This window comes from Condylura cristata, unplaced genomic scaffold, assembly GCF_000260355.1.
Source record: "Condylura cristata isolate star-nosed mole 26May11 unplaced genomic scaffold, ConCri1.0 scaffold00029, whole genome shotgun sequence".
Classification (NCBI taxonomy): Eukaryota; Metazoa; Chordata; class Mammalia; order Eulipotyphla; family Talpidae; genus Condylura; species Condylura cristata.
Genome location: NW_004567130.1, coordinates 14,544,603 through 14,571,297, shown reverse-complemented (window position 1 = coordinate 14,571,297; position 26,695 = coordinate 14,544,603). Strand labels below are relative to the sequence as shown.

Below are 26,695 nucleotides of genomic sequence, written 5' to 3'. Positions count from 1 at the left end.
TTGTGCCCACCCGGTTACAAGAGGCTGCTTCATGCTGCTACAGGTACCACAGGGGCTGCTGACCGCAAGCCGAAAATACCTGCTCTCTGGCCCTTTGGAGAAAAACAGCCAACCCCTGCCCTCAACGTTCACCCCGCAGTCCAAGCCACTGACAGCTCACATGTCTCTTCGGCTTGTTTGATCCGCACTCCAGATCTGTGGGTCAGGGAGGCTGCAGTCCCCAGTCGCCAGTTTTATAGACGGGGACACAAAGGGTGAGGTGTGGCCTGAGCAGGCAGCTCGGCGGGCTGAAACACCCCCTGCACTCTCGACTGCCTGGCTGCCTCCCACCGTGGGGGTCCTGAGATAGGGCCCTTGGAGAGGTCGGCTGACCGGAGGGGCGGGCGGGTGCCACTCACAGAGGCTCCTGGGCTTCCCAGAGAAGGCGTGCTGACCGGGGCGGCAGGATCCGGCGCGGAGAGTCTGCTGTGGTGTGGCATGCACAGGGCCTCTCCCAGGCAGGGCACCCCAGCCTTTCCCCTGACACAGAGAGACTCTGGTTTGGAGCGCAGTCCTCCCTCCAGTCTGAGATGTGCCAGTCCCTGACATCTCAGAGCCTCACTGTCACAGAACAGCGGGGCTGACAGGGCTTGGGAGGCCAGAAGGACGGGTAACTGGAGGCAGAGCGGATGATGAGCGGCAGAGAGGGAAGAGATAACAGACAGGAGAGAGGCGAGAGGCCGGACGAGAGGCAGCTCAGAGGGCAGAGCTGACCCAGGGAGAAGGGCGGCGGCGGCAGCGTTCCGAGGACCCAACAGAAAGGGGCCAGACGGACACGGACGCGAGGGCAGAGGAGGAGGTCAAGGACGCGCGACAGTGAGGGGACAGCGCCAAGGCCCGAGCACCACTCCCGCCCGCCGGCCGTGTCCTTTCGGGGACAGGAGTTTCGGCAGGGTCTGACGAGAGCAGCAAGGGCCCGGGAGAGGCGCCTGACACGCCCCCGCAGCCGGCCGCCAGGGCAGCACCGCACAGGTGTCCCGGACGCCGCACACAGGCTGTGACGCCGCAGCCCGCGGCCCGGGGAGCGGCCTGCTGGGTGCAGGGGACTCTCCCCGCCCAGGGAGACACAGGGCAAAGGCCAGGCTGTGACACACAGTGACCAAGTGCACCAGGAACATGCCGGCCAGAGAGCAGCCTCTGCGCGTGAGTGACGGGAGGGTCGGGAGGGGAGCTGAGAGGAACCTCCTCTGAAAGTGCTTCTTACAAGAATTAACAAGGGGCATGCCAGGTAAGACAGGTATTATTAAAGTCAGGGCCAGCCTCCCACCCACATAAATGTCACTTAATCCATGACTTAAAAAAAAAAATAATCCATCACCAACATGTTGAAAAGTACAGGATTCATCACAAAACCTAGGTGTCTGGCTTCTCTTGGAGAATTTGAACAATCTGGTGACAATCTGTCCCTGTCCCTTGGAGCAATAATTGGTTGGGACTGCATGATGGCCGCCTTCTGGAAAGGGTGGGTGCTCTCCATTTTCCCAGTCCTCACCCCTCCCTACTGCTGAATATCAAGTGCATCCTTATCCCTAGTGACCCCAGAGGCCCTCGATCCAGATTTACTAGGCAACCACCATCGCCCTAGCAGGAGGCCCTGGGGGCTTTATTTCTTCATTCCATGATGTGCCAGGATCTGATGTGATCTGAGGCTACAGGCATGAGCAGAACAGACAAGTCATCGCCTTAAGGAGCGCACACCCTGGAGGAGAAAACCAACCTCAATTCAACATCTCATCTGCACTAGTCAAAAAAACCTCCACAGGAGATATTGTCATACCCATTTTACTCATCAGGAAACTGAGGCTTAAGGATTTTCTTATATTTAGTGAGGAAGGTGTTTCTGAATGGGGATGTCTGAAAATATTTAACATTCACTTTAGGACGGACTCTTGGCAACCAAAACCCGCGCGCAGCCAATGAGAACGCGCCCAGTCTGTCAGCGTGCCGGCCCACTCAAGCCACCTGCAGACGCGTCACAGCTGGTGTCCGCCCCGCCTGTCTGTCGCTGTTTCACTGGTGGGGATCATGGCATTCTGTTCCTCTGAACAATGGTCAGCCTGTGATATTCTGTCACAGCAGCCCAATTGGAATAAAAGACTCAGTATCACACTGCGCACGTCAGGAATTCCATCAATACTAAGGCTCCATTCAGGTATTGGGAAGGGCAACGTCCAGCAGAAACCAGTAAGGACCAGAGTTGACCAAACCCCAAATGCCCTAATACAGTATTGCTGACCACACTTGGGCAGGATGTGCGCCTGGCGTACCGCTGACCGGCCTCATTCCATACTATTATAACCAGTCCGCAAGACAAGCAGATCAAGCCCATTTTAAAGATGGGAAAACAGGCCCGGAGATGTCAGTATATAAGTGGCAGAAATAAGGTTCCAACTCTTCCGCCCGCCACCCGCCGCACCCCTCCTCAAGTGGTCATGTTTATTCTAGCAGACACTAGTGGCCAGCTTTCCCAGCATTCATGCTCCCTTTTAAAGCAAAACCCTCAATTTCTATGCCCAAAGATAAATATCACAATCCAGGATTAAGGCAGGATGTTTCTCTCCCAATTGGTCCACTCCACTGACTGGTTTAGAGATAAGATGTGGCCACCTCTATGACCAGAAGGGAAGGGGCTGTGATTGTTAGGGTCATGTTCTAGTCACACTGAGCCTAAAGTGAAACGACCCTGAAGAAAAGCGGGCCAAGAGGTGCAGAGACTGAGTCCTGACATAACCTCAGCACCTAGATGCAGCCTTGCCTGAAGCCTATCCAATTCCTACACTTTTCAGTTACATGTGCCAATCAGAGGCCTTTATACTAAAACAGCTCAAGCTGCATCATCTGTCACATGTAATCAGAACAGGGCTTCAGGAGCATGAGTGACGCTTAGGAATACCACTATTACTGGTTGCTTTTCTTCCTGTTATTATGGTATCAGCTGAAGTATGGAAATCCCTCAGAGGGCAGGGGCTGTTACTGAGACAAAGAGACAATCAGATGCAGGCCTTGGTGACAGGAACAGGACCAGGACTCATATCATACCCCTGGCTCCCAATGCCACCACTTAACAACCAATTTTTACCGCCACCGTTCCTGGTGGGAGCAATCATAACAAGAGGTCTAAGGTTGTCCACTGCGTGCTGAGCTCCGACCGAGTGTGCTAAGGCAAGATTGCAAAATGTGCAGGCGGACTAGAGAAGAGAAAGCTGAGGATAAAACCCGAAGTGGCCTCACACAGAACACGGACACGCACACATTTTGCAGACACACACTACCAGCCTACCCCCACACAACTTGTCGCTTTCAACAGACACTACTTTCTTCCTCTGGATCACTTGTAGGAGGAGCGGAGACTATATAACCCTGGACCAAGTCCCCTCCACTCTCAGGCCTCAGTTTTCCCACCTGTAAAATCAGTGATTTCTAGGGCGTCTGTCAGTTCTGACCCCCAGTGACCCCAGAACAGAAAATTGGAAGGTTGAGACCAACTACAACCGATAGCCCTGTGGGGTTATTTAATGCTGATTCCCAAGGTGCTAACATTGTTTCAGTGAGTGCTGACACTTTTAAAATTGGAAGATACAGCATAAGAGTCAGGATCCTGACTTCTTCGGGAAAGCCCAGATTCGGCACCCAGGGCTCACAGGGGCACCGGCGTACCCCCGGAGCGTGAGTCCTCATCGTGCCGCACAGCCCGAGGCCTCTCCTCTCCCCCATCGGCAGCAGCTCTGCTCACTTGTGTCACTTCTCGGGGTCCTGAAGGTACCTGACAGGTCACCAGGCCAGACAGCAGGCCTGGGGCCGCCTCACCGTATTCTCACTTGGAAAATGAGGCTGAGGTCCCACTCATTTCCTGTTGCAGCTGCAGTAAGTTGCCACGACAGAAATGGATTCTCTCCCTGTTCTGGGCCAGTCTGAAATCAAGGTGTGGGTGGGGTGGGTTCCTCCTGGAGGCTCTAAGGGAGAAACTCTTCCATCTGGTTTCCAGCTGCTGGTGGTCCCTGGCAGCCCTGGCAACAGAGGCCTCACCCCAGTCCCTGCCCCATCTCACATACTGTGCGAGATGACACTGTGACACTGTCCAAATGCCCCTCTTCTAATGAGGACACCAGTCAGGCGGGGTTAGGGTCCCTTCGGTCCATACAATCTCGTATTAACTCGGTTACGCCTGCAAAGACTATTTCCTGACAAGGTCGCGCTCCCCGCGCCTGGGGGCTGGGCACTGCGAAGCTCAGTGCGCCCCACCACACAGGGCTGGAAATGAAACCTCGGCCAAGAAAGGGGCTGAAAACAAACATCCCCAGCCACATCATGGCACATGGACAAGTGGACCCTGGCCTCTGGACTTCACCTTCCGTTGGGCCCTGCACCCGGGGAGAAGGGAGCATGGGAGTGACCCCCCTCCCGGCACAGCCCGGGGCCATGGCTAGGCTGGGCTTTCTCCTGGGAAAAGTCTCACAGCAGTCAGGGCCCAGAGAGGTCCTGAGGCTTGTGGCACTTCCTGCACAAGTGTTTTCTACAAAGAGGGGGTGCCCCAAGAACCACCTGAAACCATTTAAAACAGTCTCAGACCCTAGAACACCAAAGGGTAAAAAAATAGGACTTTCCCTCTGACGTTTATAATCCCAGACGCAGCCACCCCGCACACTTCTCTGCAAATGACACCGCCTCAGCGCGTGCACAGCTACTAACCCGGCTCAGCGGCTGAGCCGAGTGGCTGAGGCGCAGGCTGGCAGGGCCCAGAGACCACAAAGGCGCAGTGGCGGCGGGGAGGGGGTAGAGGAGGCATGGCACGCGGCCCTGAGGCGGGAGGGCCAGCGACAGGACGCCCAGTTACCTGACAAGCCACTCCCCAGAGGCCAGTTCTGTGACTGCCCAGTAAACTTCAGCCCAGTCCACCTCCTTTACCGGCCCAACCTACAGTCAACAGAATTTAACTTCTTTGTTCTTATACCCCACTCCCCCAAACTGAAATGAGTCTCTGCCCTTTCCTGGGCAGGGAGGCAGATGTGCGTGTCTCCCTCCCAACACTGGTGCAGAAAGCTTGCTCTCTTTTCTCAAAAGCTGGTGTCATGGCGTCAGCTTCTCCGCACACTGGACAGTGCCCTCAGCTCAGCCACAGACACCACACCGTGTATGCCGTGGTCCTCCAGCAGGAGCCTGGGTCTCCCAGGAGGAGAGGTCAGACAAACCCAAATTTAGGGGCATTCTGTACACCATCTGACCCCTACTCTTTAAAATCGCTAACAACAAAATCTGAGGAATGACTGTAGTTTGAAATCAAAATGCAACATGTGATCCTGGATTGGCTCCTAAACTAGGGGGGAAAAAAGGCTACTAAAGATACTTTCAAGACAATTGCTACAATTATAAAAATACCTTTAGATGAAAGTCTTGAGTCAACGCCAAGTTTGCCAAGTTTGCCAAATCTGATCAATGTGTGGTTATATAAGAGTAAACAATCTAGTCTTGGAGTTCACAGGGAAAAGGGCAGGAAGGGAAATGAAAGAGCAGGGAAATGCTAAAAACGGATGAATCTAAGGAAAGGGTTACAGGAGTCCTCAGTATTGTTCTTGCAGCTTTTCTCTCGTGTGAAATGATTTCAAAATAAAAACCTTTACTAAGGGGGAAGAAAAGGTCCGATCCCAAGTGATGCTCAGATGTACACAGAGCCCCCTGGAGGGCTGGTGAAGACTCAGGGGGCCAGGCCCTTCGATCAGCAGGCCTGGGAGGTGGAGAGCGAAAATTCGCGTTGTTGACACACTTTTGGGTGATGCTGATGCTGCCGGTCCAGGACACATGAGAGGCCCAGGTAAAGCCTGACTTGAATTGTGGGAATGACCCCTGAAAGAACTACGCACTGCAAGAACTTAACACAAAGCCTGACTGGAGAAAGACAGTATGAGGATCTGGTGCTTTCCACTCTGCACCTCTCATTCGTGTCCCCGTTCCCAGCACACACATGTCAGCACCTGCCGAGCACCTGGGCCGGCGCAGATGGGCCGCGCGTGCCAGGGCCCTGGCGGGACCTGCGCTTCCAAACCGTGGCAAAGATGACAGGCCACGTGGGCCTCCCGTGTCTGCTCTGCAGGGGGTGGGGACAGTGGCTGTTTTTCCTGGTCATTCTTGGCAGGGGGCGGAGGAGGTTAAAGTATTTGGGTCACCCCAAGGGGACATCAGCTTCCCCCCTGGAATCACCACCACTGAGTCTAGTGAGACCCACTTGTCCCACAATCTCCCCAATTCTGAGACAGGAGTGCGGTTCAGGCAGCAAACTTCTGTCAAGACGCGCACCCCTCCTCCCTCTCTTCCGGGGCGGTTAATGAACCTTGGGCTCAAGCCTCATTAAACCCCATTATATAATCACCCCCATCCCGCGTCTCTTTATAGCCCTTCCAGTGGCTGGTTTCTTGGGAGCGTGCGGTTCAGCTTCATCAGTCTTTATTGCTACCTGCTGCCTCCCTCAACAAATCAGGCTCCTGACTCAGCCTCACGGCGCACCCCCGCCCTCGGCGAGGGTCAGCTCCCGGGGCTGTTTCTCCAGGACAAAGGATGGCGCTGCCAGGGGAACGGCCGTGAGGAGAAGTGGTGGGTACGGGGGCCTGCCGCTTCCAGAACACCCCGAGAAGAGTGCTGTTTCGTGCGGCCGGAGCCTCATACAAAACTCTAGCTGGTGTCATTTGGGACCCAGACAGGGGAGACAGGGGCTCATCAGTCACTTGTCCCCGTCGGTAGCTGCTCCTGCAGAGGGCAAAACTACCCTGTCAATTCTCTTCTTCCACCCAAGATGAATGGGTTGCAAAACTGTAGGTTTCCCGGTGCCCACAGGTGGGCGACGAGCCGAGACAGGCCCTAAGTATCAGCAGCACATGGAGGGAGGCTCACGCGTGCTTCACTGTGCGGCTGTGGCCCCTGGGGCGGCTGCCCCACACGCAGCCCCCGCCCGGGTGCAGGCACCAGAGGGCAAAGGCACCGCCTCGAGCCCCTCTGACGAGCAGCGGCCAGCTTCCGTGAGGACGGTCCGTGAAGACGGGGCACAGGGCACGTGGCCCCCGCCACACCATCGCCCCGGTCGCTCCCGCACACGGCGCTCGGCACCGGCCCAGGAGCTCCCGGCACCGGGGCCAGGCCCCAGCGCTCCGCCGCTCTCCTCACCTGTCCGGCCACACCCTGCCTGGACGCAGGGGCTGCGAGGCGTGCCAGGGACGGGGCCGCCGCCCAGCCGCGCCAGGCGGGAATCACCTCCACCCGCCACTCGCGCGGGGAGAGTAGCTACTCCTGTCCCAGGAGCATTTTTTTATTCTCAAGAGGTCTCTTTACATGGACTGCGGCCTCAAGGAGCCACAGACACAAAATCCTTGGACCTAAACCGGTCACGGGTAGCAGACACCTAGCCGGCGCCCCGGGCTACACGGCCCTGAGGGCAGCGGGGACTGAAGTCAGCACAGACGGGCGTGACCGCTGCTCGGCAGAGCCGCGTCGGCGCCTTCCAGGAGCGGCACAGTGTGGTATCTCACGCTGTGTCCGCGGCTGAATGCGGCTAGGGGCCCCGAGGGCCAGATGACCTGAGAGAGAGGCTCCCCAATAAGCTGGAGGTCCCGGGGCACCCTCTTCGCCCTGCTCATCGCCCCGAGGCCAGTGAGGCGGGACAGGCGTCCGGGGGTGAAATCTCTTCTCAAGCGTCCTGGTAGTGGGCACCCCGCGGCTTGGCCTCCCACGGCCCTGTCTGTCCAGTGCTGTCCGCAGGCTCTCGCCAGAGCGTCGCCTCATTCCCAGCACAGTCACGGCTGGAGCCGGCAGCGACTGCGGCCCTGACGCGGCCTGTCCCGACAGCCTCTCCTGGCTGCCCGGCGGTCCAGAAATAGCACTGTAAGTGTCAAGAGACTTGCCCACAGGAAGCTCACTGGGTAAGCCACAGGGTCCCCCTGAGGGGATGGCCCCTCGTGAGGTCCCACCTGCAAAGAGCTGACGTGCAGGCCAGAGTCGGATCTGAATTCAAACCTACAGCATGGTGAGACTCTCCCCTTTCTGCACTTCAGTTTCCTTGATTATGCCCATCTCGGGGACTGTGTGAGTCTGTGACAACGAGCTAAAGTGCCAGGAGGGACAGGGCACAGAGGCCCAAGATTCCCACGCAGAGCGAGTCACGCCCAAGGGGAGCCTGTCCACGGCTGCGGCCGTCTGTTACTCTTAGATCAGCTCCGGGGAGACTGGGCCATGGGATTCCGGCTCATACTTGGGTCACATGCTAATCCGCCCATGAATGACACGTGACACTTTTTTCTTCAGCGAGATCCAAGGGCAGCCTCAGAGCAAGATTGTCCAAAGGACAACCGTGCTTCTAAGGCTTCTTAGTGCGGGAGCTGATTTTAATTAAGGACTTTGCTCCCGATCACTGGCAAGTGGAGAAGCCTCTCCTTGCAGAGAGCCCCGGGCAGGCGTGAAGAGCTGCGAGCCCTGGTGAGAGCCGTAGAACTCCTCGGCAGAAGAGAGCTGGTCTAAACACTCATGTCTGCGGGGCTCAAGTCAGCCGGGAGATGTCCTCTGCCCGAAAGTGAGGCCACCCCGCTGACAGTGGCCCCCAAGACAGAGGTGCCCACAGACGGATGCCACGGAGCAGCTGCACAGCGCCACACCAGAGCATGTTCCAGGCACTCTCAGGGCTGTGGGACGGGGTCCGGGGAGAGCTGCAGCCCACAGTAATCATGGAGCCAGAGGACGGAAGTACCGCAGGGAAAGGAGCTGAGACACTGGGATGACGCTGCCAGGCACAGGCCGCAGGCCAGATCCACACACCTTCTACCAGGTGGCCTGCTGCGTTCCCACTTCACAGGTGAGGGAACTGAGGCTGAGGGGCTCTGAGCGTCTCAAAGTCAGGCAGCCCACTCAAAAGAAGTGGGAATCGCGTCCAGGCCGCTGCCTCCGGCACCCGGACCCCCACCTCACCCGCTGCCAGGCCACACTGGCCGTGCTCCCACCCCTCCCTCGCCCAGGCCACCATGTCGCCCTTACAGCCACGCAGGCATGCTGTCACGGAGCATGTCTGGTCTCTCTGACAGTGATCGCCCTTGACAAATTAATAAATTGGGCTTCTGGTCATGAGTGTTATTTCAGTCTGCTCAATTCAGAGCCATGGCCCCAGGCGCTGAGACAAGCCAGGCTCTGGAATGCCTCCTGGCTGACGTCTGCAGGACTCTCTTCCAGCTCCAGACCCTCTGCTGATCCCTGCAGCGATGCCCCATACACACTGGGGTCTGTAAACAGACCACCTTCCTGCCCGCCAACCACCAGCTGGGCTACAGCAGAGCTGCAAACCCAGCGGGCTTGGCCCTGGACACACAGCCAGACACGGCATGTGTCGCATCCAGGGAGGGGACTCGCAGCTCTCATCACGTTCTTAAAGGCTCAGGGCCTCCCTAAACAGGGTCTTTCGTTCTCATGGAAAGGTAAAGAACAGAACCCCACGTCTAGAGACAGCCGCCTGCTGGATACCTGACAGGTTTCAGTTATCAAATCATGTGTGATGGTTAAGTTTGATTGCCCTGGCGTTAGAAAGAACCAGCTTGAAATCCTGGCTCAACTGCCCGACCACAGAGACTGTGGGTAAGTCCTCTGACACTCCAGGTGCTGTCTCCTCACCTACACAACGGCACGACTCCGCCATACTGCCCTCTGCTGGGAACCAGTGTGACAGCGCTGGTGAGGAGCGGATCTGAGCCACAGGCAGTTCCTGGCCTTCACAGCGCAGACTGGGGGGGTGGGGGGAGGGAGCAGGCCTCCCCCAGGCCCTGGGGCCCCTGCTCCCCTGAGCCCAAGCCCTAGACCATTGAAGTTCTTTCTCGGCTGGCCAGCGGGCCCTACTTGCCGGGGCCCTCCCCGACCGACCGACCGCGCAGTGCCGTGCACACAGCAAGCACCTGGGCAGAGAAGATTAAACACTTCCTCGGAGCTCAGCCCTGGATCACTAGAAAGTTGCATCCCCACTGCGAGTAATAACCACTCTGTCTCTGGCAGAAATTCGCAGGAGCAGAATGTAAACCACCCCAGGCCACGCTCAGCCCAGTTTGAACCCAAATACATCTCTGAAATGTAAAGGTTGTGCGTGCTGACCTGCGCTGGGCGGGTGGGGCAGTAACAGACTTAGCCGCAGATGCCTGTCCACAGCAGCCAAGACCACCCCTGACCGGCAGCTCAGAAAGCGGACAGGCCCGGCTCCTCCAGCGGCAGCGGCTCCCTCACCTCCTGACACACCCAGGCACACCCAGCACACAGCAGGGCTTGGAGGAGAAAAGCCTCAGAGGCCTCTCGCTCCACAGACGGGGCCTGGGGTACCAGGCAGAGGCAAGGGGCCAGGCACGGCGCACCCTGCCCTCCCCCGCCCACCCGCCCATCCGATCCGCGAGGGAGCCAGGTGGGGGCCGCTTACTTGCAGAGAAGTTAGCCTCAGTGTGGACCGGTGGGGTGGAGGGCAGGAAGGGCGCGTGGCCCACGAAGAAGGAGCGCAGGGAGCGCTCACACAGCAGCGGGGAGCGCTGCTGTGCAGGGATGTTCTCGCAGCTGCCCACGCTGCTGTGGATCTTGAGGTTCAAGGGTTTGCTCTTCTTCTTGGCTCTGAAAGGGAGACAGAAGAGAGGAGAGGGGGATGGACCCGTTGCACACAGAGAGGGGGCACCCAAGCAAGCACCTGAGGTGACACCCAGGACCCACACCCCCTCCCCAGCCCACCCCCGCCCACGAGCTCAGCCCATGATCTGCCCTCCACTCCTCCCAGCCTGTGCTTACACTGCTGTCCTCCCCGAAACCCTCCCCCTGTGCCTGCTTAATCCTGTCTGTCTTCAATGACTCCACTCTGGAGTCCTCCTCCAGGAAGCCTTCCAGAAAGACAGTGTGTTGTTCTTCCAGGAAGCTCCTAAGATCTACACAGAGAAATTTAGGTTCCACAGCTTTCTGGCACTGATTTGTAGTGAGACGGGGGCTTGGCAAAGGGAGTTTAACCGCCCCAGTGAAAAGCTTATTCTACCCTGGGACACAAGCAAACAGATGAGCAATTAGGTTTTGCTTGGGGCCCTGATGAAGTGCTCGAGAGCAGGTCTAGCTAGGCTCCGGGCTCCAGCTCCTCAGCCCCACTCTGCCTGCACCCCGAGTCCCTGACCGTGGCCAGGCTGCCCTTGGCCTCTGGACAAAGACCAGTCCCAGGGACACCCCCATGGTTTTTTATTCCCCGTATGTGCTACCTTCTACCCTTAAAAGCATCGAGCCCATTTCTGCAGAAGTTAAACCTGATGGTTTTCAAGTGACGCAAGGAGAGAGAATGAGTCTTAAGCAGGACCCCAGCCCTGTTTCGGGTGAGCTGATCTCCTTGTCAGGACTCGGGATACTGGACCCCTCTGCAGGGCCACCGCGTCTCTCCCAGAAGCCCCAGGGGCGGCTGCCTTCAGGGTGCATCAGAAAGGGTACTCCCCCCAAACCACAGGCTGGACTGCATGGGAGGCCTCGGGGTGGCTGCAGGGGACGTGGGGGAGTTACACAGAGAAGGGTCTCTAGCACCCCGCCTTTCCCTCATTTCCCCCACAGCAGCAATGCTGGTAGGTGGGGAGGGCCGGAGGGATGGGCCTTGGTGCCTGGTGGTGAGCGGCACAGCGTGGACCCAGACTCTGCAGGTTCAGACACTGGCTTCACTGCCTTTGGTGAGTCTGCAGACGTCTGCGACCCTCAGCTCTGTTTTCCCTGAGGCCTTTGTTCCTAGAGTAGTAGTGAGGATTAAATGAAATAACCCCGAGGAGTTACTTAAAGACAAAATATAAATGCTGTTATTGTTACTAATCACAGACATCTATCTGATATTTCCTTTAGAAGAGGGAAGCTGAGGCTAAGACAAAGTGGAAACGTCTAGTAAGGTTGGCCTTGCTGCAAGGGATTCCCCAAGACCCAAGAGGTAAATGCAATCCTCTAGGCATCCTGTGCCTGCCAGTGTCTTCACTATTGTTGCCTGACCCCAAATGGCACACTGGAGGGGACACAGGTGCTCCTCCTGGGCCACCTCGGGTCATAGCCTGTGGTCGGTCAACTCTGAATTCACGCAGGGGGGCAAAGGACGAGGTCCAACGTCAGCCCACCCTCGTCTCCGGTCCTGCCTGGGAGCAGGGTGGGCTAGACGGTGGGAGCGGGAGTCGGGGGGCGCAGTAATTACCCACAGGCCAAAGCCGAAGTAAGACTGTCACAGGGTTCAAGATTCTCTGCGGATTATTAATTTTCTTCAGCTCATCTTCCGTGCAAACAGATAACTAGAAGATGAAGTTCCGCAGTCTCCAACAGGAATCCTCACACTGAGAAACGAATGAGGAGAGACCACAGGCAGAAGGCCCCAGCCCACTGCTGCTCCGGCTTTGATGTGAAACTAGGGACTGCAGCTCTGAAGTCGCCGACACAAGGCGGGACACCGGGCTGCTGCTTCTGTAATTTTCACTTCCGGAACAGGCGGCTTCACGGCCTTAGTAACAGCTGCTGCTGCTACTCTGATGTGAACACTGCCGTGCCCCCGGCCGCACGAAGTGCTTTCCCCACACACCCCATTTCAGCAGCACGGGCGGGGCAGGGTTTGGGCCCCCTCTCCACTGCGGAGCGTTGCGAGGTGAAGCCGGAAGGGACGCCCAGGAGTGGGAGCTCAAAGCCGGCAGGCCCGAGCCCAGACCGTGGTGTCGAGGAGGCTGCCTGGCCCCTGGGGCGTGGCCGGGAACACATTCAGGCCGGGGCAGGGGAGCGGCCACTCCCTGCGCCCAGCATCTTCACTGCTGCTCCACCACCTCTCCTCTTTGGGCCCTTTCACCAGAGCCACCACACGCAGTCCCACTTGGCCTCTCTACCCCTCTCTACCTCCGGGGTCCTCCTACTCTCAGACACAGATGAGAAACATGTTGTGAGAGAAAAGGAAGGGAAGAGAACCTGGGTAGTCCTCCCCGACAGATTCCCGGGGAACAGTAAAACAGCCCCTTCCAGGATGCTCCCACAGTCTCGCTCTCCCTTTTCTGCCCGGTGAGCTCCTACACATACGCCATGGTCCAGTTCAAATGCTCCCACATCAGGGATGTCCTCTTTCTCTCCCAATAATCAACGTATCATTTCCTCCTCTTATTTTTTCCCCTGTTCCTCTATCACATGCTAGATGGGGCCTGAGACCCTTTATCTTCAACGTGGCATCCACAATGTACTCCTCACACATACATCTGCCCCTGGACCGCTCTTCTGCCCTCTCATCGAGCTCAAGCCATACAGACTATACCGCTTCTCATCTCCAACTTTCTGCTTATGCCTCCCGTTCCTTGCCCAGCTAAGCTCTGTCTTTGAGGATGCTACACTGGTATCTTCTCCAGGAAGCCTCCCATCTCTCCTGGTCTGGGCTGAGTTACTCTTCCCTTCTCCCACAATATTAGATTTTAGGTAAGAAGTACATATGGATCCAGATACATATGGCTATGAAGACAGAGCTAGAGAAGGAGGCAGGTGCAGATCAAACTGCTACGGAGATGGGACAGAGGCAGAAATGCGACAGGGGAGAGGATGCACTTTACAGTTTTCCCAAGGTCCTTCCTTTCATTTTTCCCTCAAATGTACTGCAGGCCTTTACTGTTCTCATTGCTGACCTTGGTAACTGGCATAGAGCCTGGCACACAGTCGGTGCTCACTGCGTGCTTATTCACTGCGTGCTTATTCTGTAACAGATCTGGATGAAGATTCGGGCACTTACCCCACTGCATCCTAATCCTCTGTCTCCCACCCTGAGCACCCTGGGTAGAATAAGTTTCTCAAGCTAGTTCTGAAACATCTGTCTCCTCCCCCAGGGGCTTAGGTGATCAGTCTAGGGGAGTTCGGTTTCAAACTGCATCCAAACGAACCTCACTGCTTTTCCTGCCCAAGGCTACCCAAGCACACGCCAGGCTGACTGGGAATCGAGCGCCCTCTTGTGGCCACACTGAGCCCTTTGCAAATTCTGCATGGAGCACACAGGACGGTGTGTTAATGGAAGACCCGCACAAGCAACCTGAAAGTCACTCTCTCCAGGAGGCCGCTGCTCACCAGCTTTAAGAAGCCGGGGTGTGGCAGAGTCCCCGCTCACAGCGCCCTGCTGGCAGCCCTGCTTGTTATCTCCCCAGGGCCTGCACAAGGTCTAGCACAATGCAGCCAATTATAGTGGCACCTGCTGGCTGACTGGACTGGAGGATAGAGAGAAGCAAGGAAGCATTGTCTTCCAGTGGTGGAGACTCAGAGAGGGATCTACTGAAACCATGTAATTTAGGCATTGACTTTGGGGCCCAGGAGACCAGGGCTTGGGGTCCTAGCTGCAACCTTCTATGTCTCAGTTTCTTCCCCTGGTTCACAAACTCTTCATGAAACTCTTACTGCCCTCTCCAGGTTCCGCTGCTACCACGGTCTGGTCACACTCTGGTCATCATTCTTCACCAGACACTGCGTTCTCACTCACCCAGGGCCTTGGCACATGCTGTTCCCTGCCTAGTGAGACCTGGGGAGTCGGTGACGACTTGCTCACCCTCTAGGCATCACTTCCTCCAAACTAGTCAGGTCTCCTGGTGACGTGTCCCCAGCACAATTTGCCTGTTCTTCATAGAATGCATCCCAATCAGAACTCTGCATTTTACCTGCATGGCCACTGATGAATGTCTGTCTCCCCAGGGCCTATGTCCTCTCCACACAGAAGGTCCTACATCCCCAGCAGTGAATACAAAGCAGGACCAGAAGGCGGTCTACAGACTGCCATGCAAGCCAGGACGACCTGGCCCTCTCCAGCTCGGCTGACGTCTAAAGAGTGTGGCCCTGTTTCCAGCTGCAAGTCACAAGAGGCACTGCAGCAGCAGCTTCTCAGCTCACTCTCAAGGCACCTCTGGGCGCCCTGGGGCCAGAGACACCTAATTTCCTTTGCCAGCCCCTGCCCACCTCTGTGGGTCTGCCCGCAGCTCTGCCTTCAGCAGTCTCTGTCTCAGAGTGCACTTGCCAACCTGCTTCCATGAGCCCACAGCACTAGGAGGTCGGCTCAGAAGTCCCAAACTGATGGTCAGCTCTGCGCCACTTCCTCGTCCAAAAATCTGAGATCAACAGATCCACCTGCTCCTTTACTTCCTCGACCATGGGGTTGTGTCCCCTTGAACTTCAAAGCCTTCCGGCCAAATCCCTCAGCATCTCATTAGCAGTGTCTGGAGCGTCTGGCCCAGCCCACTGGGAGGAAATGGCAGGCAGGGGGCCGACAAGGCCCCCAAGAGCGTGGCTGGAAGACAGGCACAAGCACACACACCCCACCGCACCCTGGGCAGCAGAACAGGAATCCTGTCACTGTTTTCCAGAACAGGAAAAAATGCCCATGGGGCGGCATGAGCGGAGGCTCCCTCTCCAACCACCGACTTCCGTCGCAGTGGACACCTGACCCGATACCCCAAGAACTCTTCAAGAGAGGCCCTGTCAAAACCAAAGCAGCACACTGTTGGTGGGAAAGGAGCAGTGGGCCAGAGGGCCTGTGTCCAGCCAACAGGGAGGTTTGGAAAAACCAGGCCCAGGGGATGTTTAATGAGAATCCATGCTGTCCTCAGCCCCGGGCTACAGCCCTCATTTCTGGCTCAAGCATGCCTCGTGCTTGACACTGATCAACCAGGGCCCTGACAGAAAAGCGGACAGTTGAGCCAGTAAGACAGTGCTAGCTGCAGTCCCCAGGGGTGGACAGGTGTACAGTGGATGAGCATTTAGTCTTATTTAAAAAATAAACTTTCACATCAAATGCATAATCTTACAGCATATCCCTGTATACAGCTTTATATCAATATACTAAAAGAAAATAAAGAGAAAAAAAGGAGAAGTGGAAAAAGGAATAAAGAGATGAGGAAAGGAAGGAGGCCGAGGGAGGAAAGAGGTGGGGAGGAGGAAGAGGAAGAGACTACAGTCAAAAAATTTTAATTCCAGCAGATATCCACCCGATAGGCTAAAAATAGAGTTGACGGTACCAAGTGATGACACGGATATACAGCAACCAGAATTCTCATAATAGCTGATGTGACTGCAAACTGGGCATCATAGTTTCTGAAAACTATTTGACAGTATCTACCATACTGAAATTGAATATACTTCCAAAACCAACAGTTTCACCCCTGGGTCTATGTACCCATCAAAACAAGTGATGTATCCACAAAGCAAACTGTGAGAACGGCCATGGCCATATTATTCATCCAGTCGCAGATACCTGGAGCAACCCCACTGCCCGCCAATGACAGAATGGACACATGACGACAGAGCACTTGTACCACTGGTCAACAAGGTGCAGTGAGAAAGAGGAAACTTCTGCTATCCCATAGGATGGCTGAATTGCAAAGACAGCATGTTGGGGGAAAGAAGTTGGCCACAGAAAATCATGGATTGTATAGTTTCGTTTACATGAAGTTCAAGAACGAGCAAAATGAATCTATGGGGGGGGAAGTCAGAGAGTATTTCTCTTCAGGAAAGTTACTGACTTGCTGGGAAACCAAACTCCCTCTGGGGGCTGGAATTCTCCTCTGTCCTGTCTGGGTGGTAAAACTTCATCCAACTATACACAAAAACTGCACTTTACTTCTGAATGAAATCTGTATCTTACAAAGGTGTACTTTTTTTTTTTTTTAGTGATGGTGAAAGAAAGTGAATTTAATTTTAATCCAATTAAAAGTGGGCAAAGACCTTTATCAACATGTCTCTGAAGAAGATATAGAAATGACTAATAAACTTGAGAGGTCAGATACTAGGTAGCATTATCTTTAGGGAACTGCAAATTAAAACCACACCGTCTCACGCCCAGCAACATCCCCCAATAATAATAATAATAATAATAATAATACTCAGAAAAAAGCACGTGTTGGAGACAACCAGGGAAATCGGAATCCTGTGGGACTGTGAAGTGGGGCAGCAACAGAACAGTTTTGTGCTTCCTCAACAAGTCAAACAGAGAATCACAATACAACCCAGCAACTCCAGTCCCAGATATAAAACGAAAAGAAGTGAGCACAGGGGCTCAAGGCCAGCAGTAACCAGCATTCAAGCTGCACTATTCTGACAATCACAAGGTGGAAGCAACCCAATGTCCACTAGCGATGGACAAAGTGCAGTCTTGCCACCCAAAGGGGCTTTGCTGAGTATTAGGTGACACTGACTCGTGTCCCAGTGGCTGAACCTCAAAAATGCTGACTGTGAAAGCACGTGTGTACACGCACAAGACCATGCACGGTGACCCCATCCGTAGGTGCCACTGCCAGAAAGCAGACTCCTACGCAGGTGCGCAGACCTGAGCCTTTGTCGAAATAACGGACACCTGCTTGCCCATGCCCGTCCCTCTCTGGAGCCCGGTCCTAGGGGCCTGAGTTGTCCAGGGAGGCACTGGCAAGTGCACAGCCCTTTGCCCAGACGCATGCTGTTACACAGTAGCCGAGTAGTGTGCGGTACTAAAGTTTCAATCAATTTAATTAAGCTACAATTTTAATTCTGTTCATCAGTCTCCATCATCTCAATTTACTCCTAAGTCGCATGTGGGTCATGGCTACTGTCTTGGACAGAACAGACGATGAGACATTTTCAACATCGCTGAAACTCCTTTTGAACGTCATTGCTCTGAACAATCCAGCTCCTGGCACTGCAGCGGGGGTGGGTGCCGTTCTGCTCGTAGGTCACTGGCTTCACCAGTGCTTCACCAGTATCTCCCTTCTCTCCAAATCTGACCCCCAGTCCCCACCCCTCCCCACTCGTAAAATCAATTTTATTTAGCCAAAGACTTGAAACAGCCAAAATATGCACCATAGCAAACTGGTCAATTGAATTATGGTAATCTCATTTGTCAGAACTATGTGGGTGTTTAAAAGAATCAGAATCAGGGGAACACCAACATGTTTTCCTCAGTGACAGAAGGAAAAGGCAGAAACAATGGATACAGAGTGGCCACAATTGTGCCTTTAGAAGATACTTTTAATTCAAGAAATAAAATCCATTAACTACTACTAGGACAAAAGGTGCCTGGACTCTAGCAATGAAGGTGGCAGGCAAGGCCGTGCTCCCCGGGCCGTTCTCTGGGTGGCAGAAAAGGAAACAGATGAGATGGGGCTGGGGGGGGGGCATTCCTGGCTAACCACTGGGCTGGAGAAGTCACACCACGTGGCAGGCAGGGCTGGGAGGGTCTGTGTGGGCACATGGCATCTAGACTGAGGGCTGAAAGTCAAGAAGAGGTCAGACTTGCAGAGAATTAGGCGGGGCTGGGGGTGCAGACCATGAAGCAAGGTGAGGGTGGGAGTTCAAGGCATGCAGGCCCACCTGGAGGCAGCAAGGGTCACAATGGTGCACGCCCTGTAAGGCGCCAGGGTCTTCACATGGGAGGTTTTCAGAGGAGGAAGATGAAATTGGATTCTGTCCGTAAGAATCTGTGATGGGTCCCTCCCTGTGATGGGTTAAGACGCACCACTGCAAGCAAGCCACAGCCACTTCAGTGCGAGTTCGATCCCTGATCCTAAAGGTGACCCACATGGCGCAGCAGACCTCTCCTGACCCTGCTGCTCCCCTCAGCAGCATATTTCAGTAAATCTACCTGTTCTGCTCCCCACTCTGTTGCTGGTGAATCCTCTCACCCTCTGCACCTCTGGCCTGTACCCCAGTTCTATATATGAATAAATCTTAAAAAAAAAAAGAAAAAAAAGAATCTGTGGTGTTAGAAAGACGACAGGGTGGGAGGCACGAATGGATTGGGGGACCCAAACAGGAGGCTGCTGGCATCACCCAAACGAAGAGGGCGGCCTGCTGAGAGGTCAGGGCCGTGGAGCGGGAGGGGAGGCGTGTGGAGCACAGCTCTCCGGGCTGGCCAGCTGCTCCCCGTGACAAGGTCACGACGCCCGGCCTCGGGAGATACACTCACGAGTGCGTGGACATTTTCTAGAAAGATGTACAAAAGGTGATGGGCAGGTAAGGAGGACTTTGTTCCTCTGAAACTTTTCTTTGCCATTTGAATAGTAAGTATAGGAGTATTTATAATGATAAAATAATTTTTAATGGCACACAGTATTTTTTGCTTGAATTTTTTTTTCTCTATCTCATTAAAATGAAAAAAGCTAGAAAGCAGAGGTACAGACATGGAAGGAACACTGTGGTCAATTGTTATTTAATATTTCAATAATGTCTCATTTTTTTCCCAGAAGTTCTAAATTGAAGATCAAATCTGAGATAGATTCTGTTTCCTAATGGCTGTTATCAGTCAGCTAGTATCTCAGATTTAGTCAACATATATAAAAACTCCTAGATTCCTAGAAACTAAATGTTATATACATATCAGATATATAATATGTATAAACACATATGTACCTGAAAAGTATGTAATATAGCTTAAGAATAGATATACTGTATTATTTTAAAAGTTAGACATTTCTCAGTAAAAGACTGGTTCTCAGTATCAAGCAGACTTTTTACCAAGACTTGATATTGAAGAAAGAAAAAATAGCTCTTTACATATACATTCCCATCTGGTGGACAAGTAGTCTTGTCCACCAAGAAGCCACTTAACATCCAGGCTGGGACAGAAGGAGAGAGAGTGAGAGAAAGAACAGACGTGCCAGTGCAGAGGTGAGCAAACTCTTCCTGTACAAGGCCACGTGGCTTGGCAAGTCGCACGCTCTGAGCCTGCTCTTCAGCTCTGAGGTGTGGCACCAAGTCAGCCGTGCGCAACATGTGGATGAATGGGCAGTGGCTGTGTTTCAATAAAACTTTATTTACAAAAGCAGGCAGTGGGTCAGATTTGACCCTCGGGTTGTACAGCTTTGTAACCTCGGCCCCAACAGAATCTACATTTACCTCAACGCTGGAAAACTGAAATATACCACTCTAAGTAACCTCTGAATCCCGCTTCCTACCACCTGCTCACCCCAGCAGCAGCCAATCCTGCCACAGGGCTTTATTTGGTGCCTTTCCTGTCCTCCCCGCCCCCATCCTGCCAGGGCAGGGCAGCTTTAATCACAGCCCTCTTCAGGCCTGGCCACAGACTTTGAGCACACCTTCCCCCAGCTATATGGTGCACAACACGCTCTCCCACTGGTTGGGAGTGCCAGGAGAGCAGGTTGGCATGTGACTTGTTCTTGTTGGATCCCGGCACCCAGTCCTGGCGAGTAATGAGAGCTCGTGACCTACACACAGGCACTAAGATCCAGGTGCTTCCATTGCACCATCACCAGCAAGGTCTCCAGGCCCCATGGGAGTGAGGGGGGAGCAGCCCTCCAGTGTACCCACTTTACTGAAACGTGATGGACAAAGGCCAGGTGGCCCCACACTCTGTTTCTTTCCAACAGGAGGTGTTCGCTGTGGAGTGTGACTGCATGGCAGCTAACCGGCAGGAAAGGCGAGCGCCTCTACCAGCCCACCTGCTGACCCGCGCACTAAGATGCGTCCAGCTGCGAGCCTGGGGGCCAGTCACCACACTCAGGATGTGTTACCTCACTTGGGGTAGGTACAACACTGAACCCCACTTTGCAGTTAAAGTACCTGGGGTTCTCAACAGTAAATGCATCCAGGTCACAATCCAACAAAGGCATAGAGTATAGCCACAAATCTAGCTCTCTTCACTCTACGCACCCCCGTCAGAGCTGGCTGCAAGTACCCCCGGATGCACAGACCTGGGCATTACAGACTTCGGATTTATTAACCAGAAAGAACCAACCTGGAATTTGAAACTGAGCATCTTGCCAGATGGTCAACCACTTCTTCACCCAGACACAAATAATGCTACCTTTGCCCCATGCAATAATCTAAAACCCCCAGCCTCTCTGCAGGCAAAGACCCCTGCACAGTCCTGCCTTCCCCCGAGCTCACCCAGACAGCCAGCCCCAACCCTGCCTCCCAGGCCTGCGCTGTGCCAGCATCCAGGCCCGCTGATGTTCCTGCATCCCTGTGATTAGCGACTAATCTTATTTTTTTGTTCCCCAACCCATAAATCAGTTACAGACCAAATATTTACACAGGCCATCATTTCCGACTGACCAGGGCTCACGACAGCCCTCATTATTAGAAAAGATGACTGATTTTGGGCAGAGACTTCACAGACACGGGCTGGTTGTTTTCCTTTAGATCTCCTTCCCCTCCCTTTGCCCAAAGAAAAGACAATTTCCAAGATAAATTGGCACAGAGGTCTGCTCTCTATGGCTCCCCGGAGACAGTGGGACATGGGCTGACTTCTGCTGGGCCAGTAAGTGATGATGGGCCCACACAGCAATGGGGATCCGGGGTAGGGGGTAGGGGCCTGGCCCCTTCCCCTGGCCAGGAGTCACCTGACTTACAAACAGCCCCAGAAATCAGAACCCTCCAGGAAGCAGAAAGGGAAGGGCCTGGAAGGGGGACTCACCAACACCGTGCTGGCCAGCAGGACAGCCGCCCTGCTGGGCGTGTGCTGACCCCACCAGAGGGCACCCCCAGGCGGCTGTGTGCTGAGCGGGTAAGATCCCTGGGAAGCAGCAGGCTGCTCCTGACCGGGCTTGCCGTGACTTCGCTGGTCCCTGGGCAGGTCTCCCCCTTGTCAAATGCAGGGACTTGCTGAGTGGTCTCAGTTCCTTTTCTCCGGGCATTTTGGTTCTAACTGTGACAGCTGTTCACGGAACCCTTACCATGTGCCTGGCCTGGTGCTAAGCACTCGCTAGGCAATGTTCATCTAGTTTCTAAGAGGCCAAGGGAGCTTTCCGAGGCTCCACAGCACATGAGGGCAGAGCCACAATTTGAACTTGGCGCTGACCTCACCCTGCTCGAGGTCCTAAGATGTCACTGCCTCCTAGGGCCTGGGTGTGCTTGGAACACTCTCTCCAGGTCTCCAGGGGGGAACCACAATCTCCTTAGGAAAGCATCGAGGTCCGACTGGCAAGGGCCTGTGCGCTGGTGAGCCCTCAGAGCGCCACTGGGAACTCAGGGAAATGTGATTCTTTCCCCGTCCAGACCCTGGGAGTTAGGCGGCCTGGTGGCCATGCCTGCAGGAGAGCCTGTGCCCCCGGCCGTCCTGTGACAGCACATGGACTGCATCCGCAGCAGCCCTCAGGAAGGGCAACAGCATCAGCCAGGCTTGGGGAGGTCTCAGATAATCCCGGGGTGGGGGGGGAGGACAGTGGTGTGGGGTGGGGGGGCGGGCAGCGGCTTAACCTCTGTAGCTCCCAGCTTCCTCACTTGTAAATGAGGACTGGGCTCATCCATCCTCGCAGCAATGCCACCGTGACGCCACCTTTCCTCTAGACGTGCCATGACCTTGGGCAGGTCACCCTCCGCCAGGCTTCAGGCCTTCTTATCTACAGCGCAGGATAACCGCTCGGCCCCTCCGTCTGCCCCGGCTCCTGTGGGGGCGAGTGAACAAGCAAGCGCTGAACAGGGAACACCGTTAGGCCCGGCCAGTGTGACCCCGGCGGTGTGGAATTTGCAGCCAGTCAGTCACGGCTACCCTCCAAAGAAAGTCTGAGACGCCTCCGTGTGAGCTTGAAGAGTGAGAGCCCGAATCAGCGTTCTTTTTCAAACCCCCTGCTTTCAACTGTGCACCCAACAGTGACCTGTTGTGACGCAAAACCTGCTCACTTCGGATCCAGTGACGCGGGGCCGCTGGGCCTTCATGCATTGACTCCTGCTGGCAGGACACACGTCTGTCAAGAGCTGAGCCCACACATGCAGCAGAGCGTGGGACCACCCCACACTCACCGCCTGCCGCCCTGAGGAAACCCCCTTCTGTGCAGTCTCATGAGGGGTCTCAGAAGCTATGCTCCCCAAGTCTCCAGGTGCCAACTCAGGCCAACCTGAGTCTCTCTGGGTGAATGAGTCTCCATCTTGAGCATGTGACACCTGATGGGGCAGATTTCTGAAGTTCAGTTTACCCACTGGTGGCTCCCCCAGAACTGTCAAGTCATGCCTGCTGCTTCTGAGTTCTCCAGTTGATCCTGAGAGTTACCCCAGAACCTTCCACATGGGTTCATTCTCTGCTCCAGCCAGCTGGCTCTGGCTGCTGTAGGTTCAACCGAAGACCCCTCCTGTATCCTTGAGACCACTAAAACCGAATTTCCCTTTCAAAAATACCTGCAGCTCCGTTTATCATTATATCAAACTAAGTACCTCAGCACCAGAGTTTCTCATGTCCTGTGGGGAGGGAGAGCCCCAAAATGCACTTTTACAAGCTCCCTAACGTGCCTCCCAGCTGCTGAGACCCACACTCTGCCTGCTAACTCTCCGCCCACAGCACGCAGGTGTGGCACAGGCCGACACTCCGGCACGGGCCAGCACGGGCCAGCACTCACGGCGCTGCCCCCTGCTAGGCGCCAGCGTCAGAGTCCAAGGTGGAGAATCCAGGCCAGAGCAGGGCTGCTGCAGGCCAGATGTCCTCAGACACACTCCCAGTCAGCCCTGGGGCCAGAGCCACAGCGGCCAGGCAGCCATGGCTACTAGCCCTGAAGGCTCAGCCTCCACCACCCTCCCCTCAAGAAGTCCACTGCATTTATGTCAAGTCAGAGGCACGGTCAGCCCCCCACCCCACCCCCGCCATGTAGTGGGTTCCCCCTGGAGTCCACAAAGAGAGCAAAGAGAAGACATGCTAATAAGGCAATGATTTCATAAAATATGACACATTCACACTTTAGATTTCTGCGCACCAATAAAAGGAGTGAGGCGGCTCTACAGTCAGAGCCAGCAGACTCGTTCTGCAAAAGCAGATGGTGAATATTCCAGACTCTGCAAGCCACGCATCTCCCTCCAGCTACTCAACTCTGCCACTGGGACCCAAGAGAGTCCAGCCAACATAGCAACAAATGGGCACGGCCGGCTCAATAAAACTTTATTTACAAAAGCCAGGGGACACCAGACTTGGCTCCCAGCCATCCTGTCTCCACCTGATCTCCCCAGGCAGATGCGTAACTCTCCAAAGACGGTGAAGAACGCTGGCTGCCAAGCAACACGTATAGCAGGATCTCATCTATACAAACATACATAAACATAAAAATGTCTGAATACATTTACATAACATTTGAATAGATTTACTATTACTCATACGATGCAGTTAAGGTCACAGAAAAAGAACTGGAAGGGTTTCCGCTGAGGAAGGCAGTGGGAGGGTTGGGAACATTCACATCTGACTGTGTGACAATGGCTTACAGTGAAAATGCCTACTGTGTGTGTCATTCGGAAGGGAGCAAAAAGCAAAGAGGGAGGTGAGAATGCGAGAAGGAAGCTGTGTGCCAATAAAACATCACTCACAGATGCGGGCAGAGGCCTGGCTGGGCCCGGCCAGAGGCCACAGCTTTCTGAGCCCAGGGGCAGGGCCATAATGGTTTCACTCTCCACTAAGCCCCAGTGTCTAGTAGAGATCCTGGCCCACAGTAGGATCTCAAGAACAGTTGCTGGAAAAAGGAATGGAACCCAGCCTCCCTTTAGTAACCTGGAAAACTACAATTCAGCTAAGTCCTGACCCGAGTGTGATGAAGGGAATTTGGTTGTGTGTTACTCATTTAAATGTCTCAAACTAATTGCTACCAGCCCACAGGTTAATTAAACGGCAGCGATCTTTAAAAAAAAACCATTCTCATTCTCACATTAGCTCATCAAAGGGGTCCTGCTCTGTGGCACTGTGCTGGCTTGGAAAAAGGGAAACAGGGTCTGGCTGCCCCTGGAGCTCTGTCCTCCAGACCCTGCCAGGCACAGAGCTGCCCGTGGCCACGCAGGTTCACAGCCCCGCAGCAGATGTCTCCATCTCCAAGGAAACTGCCCTTCTGAATGCCACACGGTGTTTTCCGGCCACAAAGTCTGATTCAGAGGAAAATCTACAAACCTTTTCTGCAATGGGGACAGGGCTCAGGGGACCCGGTACTGGCTGACAATGCTACCAGGATGACTCCAAGGGGTCCTCCTGTCTCCCTGAGGGGCCGGGGGGTCCTCCTGTCTCCCCGAGGGGCTGGGGGGTCCTCCTGTCTCCCCGAGGGGCTGGGGGCAAAATGGGACGCTGGGCAAGAGGGTGTTTAAGTAGAAAGAAAATGCTGCCCTTTTGGACACCGTTCCACGGTGTGCTGGAATCAAAGGCAACTGCCATTTCAACGCCAGGCTGGGGGTGATGTCACGGGCCCCCTCTAAGGGACACCTCCCGGAGTCCACTGCTGCCAAGGAGAGCCTGCGGCGGCCGGCACAGCCACCGGCCTTGTGCCTGAGCTAGCACCGGGAAGTGGACGGAGGCTCCCCCTTCTTCCTGAGCTGCAAGCTCACCTGCCCTGGGCGCTGCTGCGTTCGGGGTGACTTTAGCATCAGGGTGCACTACGGATCAGAGGCTTGGCAGGCTGACAGCAGCCACCGCCCACCAGAAAGGTCATGCTGGGGGGCAGCAGAGCCGTCGCAGCAAGGTGTTCGCATGGCCCCTCCTGCCCCTGTTTGCCCAGGTGCCCAACTGCCCAGCTGCGTGTCCACATCACCAGCTGCTGCCTCTGCCTGGGTCTCCTGGAAGGCGCCGATGAAGACCGTGTGCGCCCAGTCGAGCTGCATCTACACAGCAGCAGCAGCCAGGTAAGTGTCACCAGGTTGGCCCAGGAATAAACGTGTCCCTGCCTACGACCGCTCTTCAGAGCCCATGTGGGAGACAGAGGATCACGTCCCCAGTGTACAGATTTGGAAACCGAGGCAGAGTGGGTGTTGCTGACCCAAAGGCCCACAGACGTGGCACCTCCCCCACCCTGCCACCGCCACAGCCAGGCTGGCCTGGAGCGAGCGGAGCCTGCAGGTGTGGACCAAAGGAGAGAGTGGACCAAAAAGACAACCCAGCTACCAAAACAGATAAAAGGCTTGAGAGCAGACATTTCTCCAAAGAATATACAGAAACGCCAGCCTAGCAGCCCAAGAAGATGGTCCACATCATCAGCCATGAGTGAAATGCAAATCACAGCCACAATGCGACACTACTCCCCACCCCCGTGGCTGCAGTGAATCATGGGGAGAAGCAGGTACGGGTGAGGCGGTGGAGAGACGGGGCCTCCCTCTGGCTGGGGCGTAACATGGTGCAGGCGCTGGGCAAGCGTGGCGCTTCTCAGAAAGCTAGACCCCGCCTGGCCCTACGACCCGCAACTCGACTGCTAGATGGGCACCCACACACTGGCCAGACACCACCTCGGCGCACCTCGCGAAGGGTGAGGCCCCACAGGTCCCGCGTGGTAAACGGACGGACGAAGGACGGGCCTCCGTTCAGGCACCAAGACCTGAAGCCCCTCCACGAGGAGGGGCCGAGCCGGGGCCGGGCAGGCAGCCACACCCGCTGGACCGCCGCGGCGCCCACTCCGCGAGACAGCGGAGCAGGCAGCTCCACGGAGACAGAAAGCGAATTTGTGGCTGCCAGGGATGGGGTCAGGACGGGAGGGGTGGAGGAGTGGCTTCCTAATGGGTTTCGGGCTCCCTTTTGGGGTGATGGAAATGTTCTGGGGCTAGACAGACCCTGCTGTCAGAACAGTGACTGCGCCAAACGCCACTGGGTCGTTCACGTGAAAGTGACTGCGCTTTCTCGATCTCGATGTTGTGGAAGTGCCTACACTTCTGTGAAGGACAGAATGCCAACAAAACAAAACAAAACAAAACAAAACAAAACAAAACCAACAGTGTGGAAGCCCAAGTAAGTGGAAGCAGG

At 55.1% G+C, this 26,695-nt stretch overlaps 1 protein-coding gene across 1 annotated transcript in view; it reads right to left on the bottom strand.

Moving 5' to 3' along the window:
* Positions 1–26,695, bottom strand: part of KSR2 (kinase suppressor of ras 2) — a 339,253-nt gene that overhangs the window by 128,722 nt on the left and 183,836 nt on the right. Inside the window, exon 5 of the mRNA XM_012730806.1 lies at positions 10,463–10,647. Coding sequence (XP_012586260.1) covers positions 10,463–10,647 — 185 coding nt within the window. The remainder of the gene's footprint in view (positions 1–10,462; positions 10,648–26,695) is intronic.